General features: G+C 30.4%; 5 protein-coding genes across 5 annotated transcripts, besides 3 other annotated features; 2 read left to right on the plus strand and 3 right to left on the minus strand.

The window, feature by feature from the left end:
* Nucleotides 1–315: part of a mobile genetic element that runs on past the window's edge.
* Nucleotides 316–782: 467 nt separating this feature from the next.
* On the minus strand, nt 783–2586 carry TVAGG3_0431640 (ankyrin repeat protein family; the record flags this gene model as incomplete). Its single annotated transcript, XM_001313162.1, has 1 exon — nt 855–2318. The coding sequence occupies one exon, from the start codon at nt 2316–2318 to the stop codon at nt 855–857; it is 1464 nt and encodes a 487-aa protein (XP_001313163.1).
* A 358-nt stretch (nt 2587–2944) lies between these two features.
* Nucleotides 2945–4111, minus strand: TVAGG3_0431650 (SWIB/MDM2 domain family; the record flags this gene model as incomplete). The annotated part of the gene is made up of 1 exon (XM_001313163.1): nt 3101–4111. One exon carries the CDS (start codon nt 4109–4111, stop codon nt 3101–3103), a length of 1011 nt encoding a protein of 336 aa, XP_001313164.1.
* Nucleotides 4112–4243: 132 nt separating this feature from the next.
* TVAGG3_0431660 (regulation of response to stimulus) lies at nt 4244–6970 on the plus strand (the record flags this gene model as incomplete). Its single annotated transcript, XM_001313164.2, has 1 exon — nt 4495–6900. The coding sequence occupies one exon, from the start codon at nt 4495–4497 to the stop codon at nt 6898–6900; it is 2406 nt and encodes an 801-aa protein (XP_001313165.2).
* A 279-nt stretch (nt 6971–7249) lies between these two features.
* TVAGG3_0431670 (armadillo (ARM) repeat-containing protein family) lies at nt 7250–8785 on the plus strand (the record flags this gene model as incomplete). Its single annotated transcript, XM_001313165.1, has 1 exon — nt 7250–8785. One exon carries the CDS (start codon nt 7250–7252, stop codon nt 8783–8785), a length of 1536 nt encoding a protein of 511 aa, XP_001313166.1.
* A 194-nt stretch (nt 8786–8979) lies between these two features.
* On the minus strand, nt 8980–9588 carry TVAGG3_0431680 (glycine-rich protein family; the record flags this gene model as incomplete). Its single annotated transcript, XM_001313166.2, has 1 exon — nt 8980–9588. One exon carries the CDS (start codon nt 9586–9588, stop codon nt 8980–8982), a length of 609 nt encoding a protein of 202 aa, XP_001313167.1.
* A 157-nt stretch (nt 9589–9745) lies between these two features.
* Nucleotides 9746–9963: a mobile genetic element.
* A 1912-nt stretch (nt 9964–11875) lies between these two features.
* Nucleotides 11876–12082: a mobile genetic element.
* Nucleotides 12083–14203: the final 2121 nt, after the last annotated feature.

Below are 14203 nucleotides of genomic sequence, written 5' to 3' on the forward strand. Positions count from 1 at the left end.
ACCGAACAAATCTACAAATGTTAGACCATTCGGTAGTTTCTTAAGTTCTCTCAATATAATATCTTTACATCTACTCTTATTTCCAAAGAACGGTAACGGTGGTTTTGTAAAATTCATTTATATATAATAATAAAAATGTTTTTACCCGAAAAGTGACAGAAAAGTGACAAAACATGAAAACATATATAATTTGTGAAAAGCTCCTGGAAGCCCTCCGAATAAAAACTTCATTTATACTAAACATCTTCAGGGCTAGAGGGCACGAAGTGCCTGGAAGCCCCACTACCTTTTTTTTTTTTTTTTTTTTTTTTTTTTCGAGTAATAAGATATAAAACATAAAGGAAAATTATATGTTTAAATTTTGAATAAGGAAGATCAATATCATATATTTATGGAGAAAATAAGATCTTCAAAATCTCTCATTAAATATTACTTCACTATTAATCAAAGGAATTAGAGAAGGTTGAAAATTCTTTATCAAAAATTTAGAGGGTCATAATTTACAAAAATGGAAATTCTCAGACATACGATTATTTTTTGATTCAAATGCTGTTCGGCATTAAAAGCAAAAATAATCATATACCTGAGAATTACACTTTTCCGACATTTTTGGGTCGCTTCGCGCCCCTGACAAAACGTCGGAAAAGTGTAAATTTAGTGTAATTATGCTTAATTCTAACATTCTAAACAGGGTATGTTTTTTTTAAATATAAAATCGAAGAAATTTGTGAAAATCCGAAGTGAATATATAAGTATCAAATACAAAGGGAAGTATTATTTGTGGCATAAGTAATACTTTAGTTTAAAATGCTTTTATAAAGAATTAAATTATTCGTCTTGAATTCTTGATAATTTTAGTTATTTCCAATAGATTTGAGATATTGAACAACATCATCATGATTTTCTTCTGACGCACAAATAAGTGGAGTTTTTCCATCATTATTCTTTACTTTTTTATTACATCCAACAGAAATAAGATATTTAACAACTTCAAGTTCACCCCATTTTGATGCATCAATGAGTGGCGTATCTCCATCATTATTCTTTACATCTTTATTACATCCAATAGAAATAAGATATTTAACAACCTCAAGATGACCTCTCCATGCTGGTCCAAAGAGTGGCGTATTTCCATAATTACTCTTTGCATCTTTATCACATCCAATAGAAATAAGATATTTAACAACTGCAAGATGACCTTCGTTTGATGCAAAATGCAGTGGAGTCCATCCATCTTTATCCTTTCCTTCTTTATCGCATCCAATAGAAATAAGATATTTAACAACTTCAAGATGACCATTTTCTGATGCATATATGAGCGGAGTCCATCCACAATTAATACCTGCTTCTTTATCGCATCCAACAGTAATAAGATATTTAACAACTTCAAGATGACCACCTCCTGATGCACAAATGAGTGGAGTCCATCCAACATAATTCTTTGCTTCCTTATCACATCCAACAGAAATAAGATATTTAACAACTGCAAGATGACCTTCGTTTGATGCAAAATGCAGTGGAGTCCATCCAACATAATTCTTTGCTTCCTTATCACATCCAACAGAAATAAGATATTTAACAACTGCAAGATGGCCATAGTCTGATGCATAAATAAGCGGAGTATAACCATCTTTATTCTTTCCTTCCTTATCACATCCAATAGAAATAAGATATTTAACAACTGCAAGATGGCCATTTTCTGATGCATAAATAAGCGGAGTATAACCATCTTTATTCTTTCCTTCCTTATCACATCCAACAGAAATAAGATATTTAACAACTTCAAGATGACCTTCTCTTAATGCAAAAATGAGTGGAGTATAATCATCTTTATTCTTTACTTCCTTATCACATCCATTTTCAATGAGGGATTTAACAAGTCCGAGATTTCCTTTATAACATGCTTGATGAAGTACATTTCCATAAGGGTATTCTTTTGAATATTTTTCACAAAGTCCTTTTTGACATGCTATTGAAATAATATTTTGTCTTCCTTTCTTTGAAATTTCATCCAAGAGATTGTAAATCATGCGAAAATCAGAAGAATTCTTAAGTTTTTCGATTCTTAATAAAAATTTTTCATCTTCAATTATTTGATTTCTTTGGTTTTCTTTTTCTTTGAGTTGATTTTTAAGTGATTGTATCTCTTCTTCTTTTGCTTTGCTTTGATTTTTAAGCGATTGTATCTCTTTTTCAATGTTTTGTTTTGGATTATTAGTTGTATTTAGAAGATCTTCAGATTTCTTTGTAGAATTTTGCAATTTTTTATCAAATTGAGTTAAAAAGTCAATAATTCCATCAAACATTTTGAGTTTCATGTATTTTTTAACTGATTTAAGGACTGATATGACTTCATCGAAATTTTTAATGGAAATATTTGTACTACGAGTACACGAATATAATTTGTTTGCTTTGATTGAATAATTTGACTGTTGAAGAAGAGTAATGAAATCGTCTGCAGTTAAATGTGAAAATTTCAAGATTTTTTTGATATCTTGTGTTTCGAAGATGTCAAATAGCTTATTGTCGTTAAGATAATCTTTAATGTGCAACGCAATATCCTCAAAATTCAGATGGAGTTCTTGAGCTATTTGGCGCTTTTTGTCACTTTTTATAAAAATTTGTAATTTCCAAACTCGATTTTAAAAATTGTTTTAGAATGCTGATATAATGTACAATTTATTTGACCAATCAAATTTTAAAAAAGTTTTAGACTTCAAGCTCGCAACACCTGTTATAACACATTGGTGCAATACGTTAATTTATTTAACCTCTAAATCCAAAAAATTCAAAGAGATCACATTACAGTCTTGTAATTTTTTGAGCATTTCAAAGATGATATAGATGCGGACTCCCAAAATTACAAATGGATATTGACATTTAACACTAGAGAACAGATTCAATAGATTTATCAAATACAATTGAGGTAGCAATACAGTGGAGGACAATTTTGTTTATTTTTAAACCATGATCAAGCTAATTATGAACATACACTATTCAGTTCTTAATTTTTTGCTTGAAAAATTGAGAAAATAATTTTTTTCTAAAAAATTATCATGAATTATAAACAAAATTAATATCTTTATTCATGAAACAAGTTTTATTTCTTCTGAGCTCTAACTTTATAGTTCTGCGTCTTGAGATAATCTTCGGAAGCTTTGAGAACCCAAGGCTGGTCGTACAAGAAAGTAGATGAGTACAATTCCGGAACATCAGTGAGTCTAGACTCTAACAAGACCTCATTTTCAGCAAATGCGTGGGGATTATCTAAAAATGCATCCGCCGCGCAAATTTGTTCCTTGCATCTATAAGCTTCAAGTAGTGGGTCTTTAATAGGTGCAACGTCGACCTGAATTGGCCTAAACTGTCCGGAACTTTCATTCGACATAACAGGAAAGTGAATTGAGAACGCTTTCCTTGACGAAGGGAATTGTAAATCGAAAGTAAGTGGTTCCATGGGTGTTAAATTCGAATTTATCAACTGTCCGAGATTTTCCATTTTAATAACGTCAAGATTGAAAATTGACTTTAAGAATGGATCGGATTTGATCTCTCCATTATTTACGAGATGTTTTGCTTCTATATGGGAAAGAATTTTGAGAGAAACCATTCCAGGCAAGGCAACTTGAGTTTGCATAACTTTAGATAGCGCAGGAGATAGTCTAACCATTGGGTTTTCCCATGCGCACTTAACTTTCGTTGCTTGAGTAAATGGAATACTAATTTCGAGAAATTCTTTTGATAAATCAGTATCTGTTGCAGTTCTTATTTGTTGACCAGATTCTAAAGTAATTGATTTGAAAATGGCTCCTAATGGTATATTAGTCGAGTATATTTGGAAAATTGCTCCTGCTCCTGACTCTGCAATACGAATTTCCGCAATAATTGTTGTTTTTCCGATAGATTCTATAACAGGGATTGATGATAATTGATCTGAATCGAGGACTGGCTGTTCTTTTATGAAGGTTGTTAAGTCAATATCAACAGCCATGAGTCTTTTTATAGCGCTTTCATAATGTTTTAACTCTTCGGCAAATTCTGGATCATCTTTAACCCAGTTTGTCGCGAAAATCTCGTGAAAAAGAGAGCATTCTGAAGGAGAATTCGTCATCACGAGTTTACAAAGTTTACAAACTAGTTTACAAAAAGTGCTCAAATTCACAATGATGATAAACAAACAATATCTCAGGAAAGACAATTGTTTTATGAAATTAAACCTGCAATACCAGGTATATTGGGAGCCATAAAATTCATATGATTTACTTTGAGTTAGTAATATTTATAAGAAAATCTATATTTGGTGAGTGAATTTCATTCACACTAATTTGCTACTTTCAAAAAGTGACGTTTATAAAAAAAACTTGATTTGATTAAATTTCTGTAATTGCACTGAGGGCTTCTTAACATAGAAGCTTAAACTTTCCCCTTTAATCAAATTGAGCTTTATTTGTAATTGTATTGAACTTTTAAAATATTTAAATCACTTACCTATAAATGACTTATATTCATTCTGATTTCTATTATAATTCAGGAACACTTCTCAAAGGTGTCAATATGCCTGATCCAGATCTCATTATTTCGAGAAATTGCATTGAAATCTATGGAAATAATGAAAATGACTATTGCTTTTTATATTCAAGAAAAACATTAGTATCATTCAGTTTTGAATCTAATCCACAACTTACTACTATTGGGAAATATGCTTTTTATAATTGTGCAAAGTTACAAAGAATTGATTTGTCATCTTGTACAAAACTTACAATTATTCGTGAAAGAGCGTTTTCGTTTTGTACTTCTGCTAAAGAACTTTACCTTCCAGAAGGACTGAAAAACATTGAATCGTATAGTTTTTCAGAAACAAAAATAAGATCATTAATAATACCAAATTCGGTCGTTGAAATGAAAGATCATGCATTCACAAAAGCTGAATCACTAACATCAATTAATTTCAAAGATGGATCGAAACTTCTCTCTCTTGATTCTTGTGTATTTTCATATACAAAATTAGTCGAATTTGAAGTTCCTGAGTCTGTACAATCGATTAGTGGGATATTTCTTTATAAAGTATTCTCATTAACTATAATTCGTGTTCATCCAAAAAATAAATATTATATAAGTGATGACTGTGCAGTTTACACAAAAAATTATTCAAAAATTTTATCTTTCGCTCCGAACTCCACACAAACATATGTTATTAATTCGAATGTGACTGATATTAATAACGGAGCATTCATATGTGCAAAATGCACTTCCATTATAATACCTCCAACTGTTACATATATTGGAGAACTTGCATTTTATGAGACAAGATATCTTAAACAAATTGAATTGCCTCCAAACATAACTATAATAGAAAGTTATACTTTCTATTTCTCAGCAATTACATCAATTGACATACCAGATAATGTTACAAAAATTAATTCATATGCATTTTTCGCCTGCTCATCTTTGAATAAAATTATTCTTCCAGGGAATCTGACATCAATTGGCGGAGGAGCTTTTCCTTTAAATTCAATAAATATTAATATTACATTCAAGGGTAATTCAACAATGAAGATTGATAAACAGATGTTATTGATGTCTAAAGACAATTCAACAATCTCATCATTACTTGATTTATCAGCAACTTCAATTATTCTTCCATGTCAAACAAAAATCATAAAAGAATCTGCTTTTCAATTAAGCAATCTCCAGACGATTTCATGTGATGGGGTATCAGAATTAGAAACTATTGGATTTAGTGCATTTAAAGATTGTAAAAGTTTGACATCAATTCCATATTTTCCAAAACTAAAGGTAATTCAGATGTCCGCATTTGCAAATACAAAACTTTCATCAGAGTTTAGATTTCCATCAACTTTCTCTTCTCTCCATCCAGAAGCATTTAAGCAAGTAACAACTTTACCTAGCATCTCTTTTTCATCAACTACTGTTACTTTGACAATTCAGGATTCAGCATTCGCTGGATGCACTTCTTTGAGTTATGTTTCATTTGATGAATGCACATGTGATATATACCTCGGAATAAATGTATTTTCTGGTTGTAGTTCTCTTTCTATGTTCAATGTAAAAAAGAACTTCAAAAACATTGATTCTGGATGTTTTATGAATAGTGGTATTAGTACTATAACATTTGAAGATAATACAACTTCATTCTATAATCTTCCTTCTATGTTTTTGAAAGGATGTTCCAATATGAAAGAAATTAATATTCCTAAAAACATTATCTCCATTGGTAGTGAATGCTTCAGCGGAACATCAATTTCTCATGTTTTCATTCCTTTTAGTGTTGAATCATTGTATTCACGGTGCTTCAGCGGGTGCACTAATCTTGAGAGAGTTGATATACCATCCACATGTAGCCTTTATAAAATCTTCCCAGAGATATTCGAAAGTTGCACATCCCTTTCATACATCAGTAACTTTTCCAGCAATCTTCTTGTTTGCCACAAAAGTACAATATATGACAAAAACTTCAGCCATGTATATCTACATGCTCCTGCATGCAAAGATAACTACATCAGCTTTGATCAAAGACTTGAAGGCGTTGCTGACAGCGCTTTTAAAAACAGCGTTTTCATTGAATTTGTTGTCTTCGTCGACAACAGTGTTATAAGTATTGGTCGTCATGCATTTGAATCTTGCATACGCCTGAAACAAATAAGTATTCCCTCCAGTGTTTCATCAATTGGAGAAAAAGCATTCTTCAATTGTGTAAGCCTCAAATGTGGTGTTCTTTTCCAGAACAAAACACAGATATTTGTTAATCTTCTAATTTCCAGAGGTATTTCCAAGTCAGCATTACGCCCATGTGAGCTTATTAGCTGCGGAATACAACAATTATATTATATTCCTGTTGTCGCTGCATTATTCACTCTTATTCTTCCAATGCAAATCTAATAAAAAATAATTATAACGTTTTATGAAAATTTATACTTTTTTATTAAAGATTGTGTCGCTCTATTGCATTCATACCCTTGTGCATATCATTGAAAAAGATTGTAGTGATAAAACTTCTCTTCAATATGCAACATTTTATAATAACAACAAAAGAAGATATATTTTACTATTTAGATCCAATACACATTAAAATCACAATCGAATTCCTTTCTCCTTCATTTTTGAAAATCATTGAAACAAAATTGCAAATATATCTTTAATAGAGGAGAAAATTTGCTTTCTTTTAATGTCAGTAAGCTGAATTTTTTTCTTGTGTCTCCAAATCCATAAATGAATTTTTCATTTTAGAATGGATGATTACAAAATTGAAAAGGTATCTTCAAAAGTTAGTGATCTTTATGCAAAGAAATCAATAGATAGTAATACGGGCAACTTTAAAATAGTTGATGTCGTAGGAGAATTCGATGATTGTGAACTACTTGAAGACCCAATGACAGATGATATAAAAAACAGCATATACAATGAATTAAATTCGAGAATGGATTCTAAAAGTCCTATTTTTGATAGAATAGAATACTTCCTTTCAGAGTTCGGTCCTTATTTTGCTCATTTTCTCGTTGTTCAATCAGATTTACTAACAAAAGTCTTTCAGCACATAGAATGTGATGTAGAAACCGTAGATTTTTCACAAATTACACAAATAATTTCAATATCACAAGAAGCAATAATGAATGCGTTCAAAAAAGGATTATATGTCTTTATAATACACTGTATACAGTCAGATTCTCAAATATTAAGGCATCTAATTCTCAAATTAATTCGAAAAATTTTAGTTGGCTCTCATTTGACAAGAGTTTGCCTCTTTGGACTAGGATTTTTCGACTTGTGTCTTGAAATATTACCTTCTTTTTCGATAGAAAACCTCAGATATCTCGCAAAAACAGTTTTAAGGTACATTATTTTAGATCCAGTCACAGGAAGGCGCGGATATCAGATGAATGGGCATTCCTTGCCTTCAAGGACCGATATTTTGAGGTTTATTACAGAAAATTTTGAAATTCATCCTCATAATTATTTAAGATTGACGAATTTCTTGAAAACAGGGTGCACAAAACGTAATGCAACTGTTATATGGCAGTTACTTGATATATTTATTACGCAAGAAGACCCAGAAACCCATCTTTCTGCATTAATGTCGTATTCTTACATGTCATTAGTGTCAGAAGAGAATTCAAACATAATAATTTGTAATACCAAGGTTCCTCATGCAGCTTTGGCCTTCCTAAGTTCAGAAAATAACAGATTAATCTTTTCATCGTTTTTCTTTTTGACTTCTTCGACATTTAGAGTATACAGAGAAGGAATTGTTACTCTCTACCGCATATTTAAGGACCTAATTGCTGTAGGAATGGATTTTTTGCAAAATGAAGACAAAGATATCAGAATTTTATCTGCAAGGTTCCTAAATAACATCATTGCGGACTGTGATGAAGACATTGCTAACTATGTTGGCCAAGAAAAATGGAATTTGTTCATGAATATTTTGGAAGAAGATGATCAATCAGTAAAATCAGAAATTCTATGGCTGATACTCAATATATTGCTTGCTATTCCATTTGAAACAAGAATGGAGGCTTTAAATCCACATATTTGGGAAAATTTTGTAGAATTTCTCGAAGGAGGAGAGCTTCCACTTGTTGAAGCAATTCTTAACTTCATTTGTGTGATGATAAATGAAGATGAAGCGTTTTCTTTCATAGGAACTCTGATTGAAAACGAAACTGTTCAAACTATCCAAGAATTAGAAGAAAGCGATAGATCTGCAATTGTTAGTCTTTCTCAGTTCATCATGGACGCTGTTAATGACTTTTGTAATCAGAATTAAAAATTGTTTTTTATTATTTTTATAAAACTTAACTTTTTAGATATAATTTACAATATCTACAAAATATACAATATATGGGGATAGTTAACACTCTAAAATTAAATAAATAAGAAAACAAATGGAATCAATGCTACATGGTTTATACAAATGTCAATACAGTTAAGGAGAACAAATATTCTCGTCTTTTCATGCATTTATCGTCTACGAATAACTCGAAAAAATCTATCATGATATGGATCAATGAACTCTGTCTTTTTGGGAGGTAACAATAAAGTTATTTTGGCGACTCCATGTCCATGATGACCAATGCTATAGGATCCATCATATTCAGGTAAACTCTCATTTCCAGGTATCAAATTTGTTCTGGAAAGCATATATCTTTCATCTAAATTATATGGGAAACTTGGATGAAATGTATAGTTATAAGCAAATCCAGAACCACCTCCGGAGCCTAAATATTCAAATGAATTAGGATCTGCAGACCCACCACCAAACCAGCCACCCCCAGCACCTCCACCTTGGAAACTGTTATTGCCACCATAACCAAAACTTCCTGAATGCGATTGATATGAACAATATCCTCCAGAATCTTGAGTTCCTCCGTTTAATGAAAACAAATCAACAGATACTCCAGTAATACCACCACCTGGGCCTCCAATGTTCATTTTTCCATTCAAAATAACACCTCCTGACCCTCCACCACCAGCCACTATTACCCTAGAATACAAATCATCATTTCCAATGCGAATATCTGTTGCACCACCGCCACCATTTTGAATGCTACCCTCTGGATTTATATTCATTCCTCCGCCATTATATCCACCATAAATTATCCTCTTTTCACTGTCATTTCTTCTTGGTGTAGATCCTCCCAAATGAATAAATATTTTTGTAGGTGATGTTAAATTGATTATTCCTCTTGCATATCCTCCTCTTCCTGGATTTGCTGAATTAGATGAGGGGTCATTATTGATTTTGTAATTTAATCGTCGTCGTTATCGATTTTGTAATTTAATCGTTATCGTCTTTTTCTAAACGTGCATTTTTTGCTTTCGGAGCTATTGAACATACATTGGCCCTTACCAGCAATTGAAAACTATTTTTCATTATCAACAATTACATTACTCCGAGTTATTCATCAATCAATGAAAATCGATATATAGTCCATACTTCAATTTACAATATTGGCAAGTCCGATTTCACTTGGCATATTTAACTCATATAGAAAAACCAGTTGGAATCGGCAAAATTATCTTTAATTCCATACATAAGAAAAAAAAATTATAAAGTTCTTCAATAATAGCAAACTAATAGTTTAAATAGATTTACAAGTATCGCCCATCTACTTTTGATATAATTCACATATTAAATGTAGAAAACTGGTTTAAAATAAATATTTCAAAAGTTCGAAAACGATTTATGAAAAAATAACGTGATGACATTTACTAAATTTGCTCTGTATTAAAGTATCGATGATAGAAAGAGCATATTTTGTAAATATTTCAAAAATATTTAAAAGTCGGAGAAATTGTATTGTAATGTACTATAATTATGTTACAAATCCGATTTAATACTAATCCTTCGCTATTGAAGTTGTTTTGAGAAGGATATTCTCTAAATTCTTGATAAATCTTTAAAATCTAGAGTAATCGTTTTGTAAACTTAACAAAACTAAAATGTATACCAATAGATTGGCATTTTCTACGTTTTCAAAGTGAGAGAGTGTAAATTCTTTTTTTTTATCCTATTAAGGTTTTTAAAAAATTTATTTAACAATAGGATGTTTAACACTAATTTTTTAAGGACTTCGACTTTAGCATCACATAAATATGTTATTTTCTATATTAAAACGTAATTTTGGTGGTCTTAGAATAGAAAAATATGCAATATTCGTGGAGATAATGAGGGTTCTTAAACATGTTCTTAAAAATAAATAAAATAATACAAATCTTTATTCAATCTTTTGATATTGTTGGTCCTCTCTTTGTGAAAATACTTAACTTCAAAGAGTATTATGTTTTACCTAGTGAGGACCTTAAGTTTGCAAAAACATAATAAAAGTAAAATAAAAAAGATCTGATTTATCACAAAACTTTGAGTATTATAGGATTTAATATATTTTCTTAGTAGATTATATGATTTAGTTTCTTAAAATCTAAAGTATTTCTTGAGGAAAATATAAATTGAAATTCAAAAAGTAAAAAAATGTAAACAAATCAAATTTTAAATGGACCAAATGTTGATTTTTCATTCGTTTTCTCATTATCGAAAAAAATTTGGAAAGCTAAGAAGTCAATAACAAGTTATATAATACAACAAAAACCCACATCGGATATGTTTTCATCAAATAGTCTCCTAGATTTGTTATGAAATTAAAATATCATGATATTTTAAGGGCTTTTGATTTCAATATTAGAATTATTCAGTTATATCGTGCTAATATCAATTGCTTTATACAATTAATCGTTTACAAGCTGCAAAAATCGAACAATAATTTGACTTTGTAAAAAAAGTGCGTCATTTTTATTCGTTATACTTACAAAATGTAAACATTACGAGAAACATTTACATTTGTAAATGTAACAAGTAAAGTTGTATCGCATAATTTGACTTTGTAAAAAAAGTGCGTCATTTTTATTCGTTATACTTACAAAATGTAAACATTACGAGAAACATTTACATTTGTAAATGTAACAAGTAAAGTTGTATCGCATAATTTGACTTTGTAAAAAAGTGCGTCATTTTTATTCGTTATACTTACAAAATGTAAACATTACGAGAAACATTTACATTTGTAAATGTAACAAGTAAATACATCAGATTTAAATTGTAAATGTAGTTTATCTCTCTCATCTCCTTTTTAAAAGGTATTACATACATACGAACGCATGGGTCACTCAATAATTAGCGTGATAATAATTGAGGATAGACTGTAATCGTAATTTTATTTTTGGACTTATATTTCGACATTTTGAAGTCGCTTGAAAGTCTTGCAAATGATTAAATTTGGAAAATTTGACCTAAGTCTGCATTATTTTGATGACTTAAACAATTCTATAAATCTGTTTTCCTAGAAATTTAAAAAGATATAATTTCAATTTCCCTAAATTTATGTAATTCATATATCACCAAAATATTTGGACTGCATTTCGTTTGTCTGCACCTAATTAAAGTCTAAATACCAATTAATTTTGGAGTTGCATTGCTTTTAATGTAAAAATGCACGTTTAGAAAAAGACGATAACGATTAAATTACAAAATCGATAACGACGACGATTAAATTACAAAATCGATAACCTCTCTTAGATGAGTACATCATTCCACCTTCAGCTCCCCATACTTCTAATCTATATCTTCCTTTAGGAAGAATTACTTCATATGATGTACAATGAGAATAATTATCGCATGGGAAATAAAATACGTAGCGTGTTTCATTTGAAGAGATATTTGAAGTTCCTACTGTTTGATCATGTAAGCTGAAGTTTAAAGATGCTGACTGAACAATAATTACAAGCGAAGCAATCATTTTTATGATGGAACTATATTCATTGAATTGTAATTAAAATCTTTCAAAATTCAATAGTTGTCAGAAATTACAAATCATCATAATATTACTGAATGCATTATTCTCAATATAATATAATTACAACCAAATTTTTTCAAAGAAAAAATGGCAGACTGTGAATAAAATTGAGAGATAAAGATTTTAATGAAATTTTGAATTAAATTTTGTTCAATATGCTATATTAATTTGATATATACATGGCACGATGGGCGCTACTTTTTTGGCGCCAGCGGCGCCGCCCGCGCCTCCGGTGGCTCCCACTGGTGGGGAGGAGACGATAGAAAAAGATATAAATTTTACTAAAAAAATTGAATTTTGGAAATTCTTTTGATTTTTTTGAATGATTTACGAAGAGATTGAACACATTTTGTACTATGAAATATAGTTATTAATAAATTTACTTCTTAAACATCTATTAAAATCGCAATTTTGAATATTTTTATGATTTTTTTTGACCCGATCACTTGCGCCCGCGCCCACTGGGAGGGGTGCTTGTAAAGTATTCAAAAATCAATGTAAACATTTCAATTTTTGCTCCCACCTCCCATTGGGAGGGGGGCATATATCTTGTAGCGTTCAAGTTCAAGTGATGAAAGTGCATAAGAAAGCTCCTTAATCATACCGATAGAAACAGCATTAGGGGCGCCAAATGGCGCTCGGTGATGTTTCCCATAAAAGCTTAATTTCAGGTATCCATAATCATAACCTGTCAGACGCAATAATTCATGAGCACACAATCATCGTTTCTCAATCAAGAAACGAAACGCACGATTGATTATGCTGGCCATTAAATTTTCATATCAAATAATTTACTACTTCAAGAAAAATTAAAGACTATCATCAACCAAAGCTTAAAATTCTCAGTGTTTACAACTCTCATACTTCGAATATGCATATTTCCAAAATAGCATGAAAATTTTTTTCATTTGAGCTCATTTTCTTTTGTTCTATTAACTAATACATGCAGTACAAGCTTGTTATACGTATACTTAATAAGTAAGGTCTTAAGGGAAATAATAAAAAAGAATTTTGCTATTAATTATATTAAACAATATTTATTTGTAATTTCGTGATAATTATATTTCTTATTACAAAGTAAAGGTATTTGATATAATGTTTGCCTTACAAAAATGTTTCCTTTGTCTTGCCACCATAGGTATTCTATTTTGTCACTTTTTGCGCCCGCCGTGCCATGTATAATTTGATATATTATTAGAGCAATATTAATTGTTAAAAACGAATTCATTTCAATTATGAGATTTGCACGGGCAACGAAATTTGCAAATTTGAGTTAAAATTCATAAGCGCTTGCTCTAGTAGTTTCGGTTTTCACATGTTTTAGGGCTCTTTGATTGAACAAATATGCACGTTTTTATAAAAGGCGGTTTAAGACATATCGACATATTCAATTACAATCTTATAACCATTGAGAACTCACCGCTAAAAATTTTTGTGTGATTTTCCATCGGAAAATTGAGAGGAAAATGAGTAGTTCCGATATGAATCGATGTACTTCCACGAATACCACTAGATGAACAAATGGAATCGAACTGATATGGAATTTATTGATAATATTAATTATCAAAATTATGAAATACAACACTATAATGATGAGTACTTACTGGCCACTAATCTGTGTATAGAAAGATCACCTGTTCATGAAAATTGTGGTTGAAAGCTGGACTTACGACCACAAAATGAGCAAAATATATGATCTGATTAATTTTCGATTTTATTTGAAAAATAATCACCTCTTTATGTGTTGTTTTGAACATTTTGATCAAATTAACAATCCCGACCAATTTATTTTTATTCAAAAAAAAAAATCCGAACGAATGAAATATTAAAAAAAA

The sequence above is a fragment of the Trichomonas vaginalis genome, chromosome V (genome assembly GCF_026262505.1).
Source record: "Trichomonas vaginalis G3 chromosome V, whole genome shotgun sequence".
Lineage (NCBI taxonomy): Eukaryota > Parabasalia > Trichomonadida > Trichomonadidae > Trichomonas > Trichomonas vaginalis.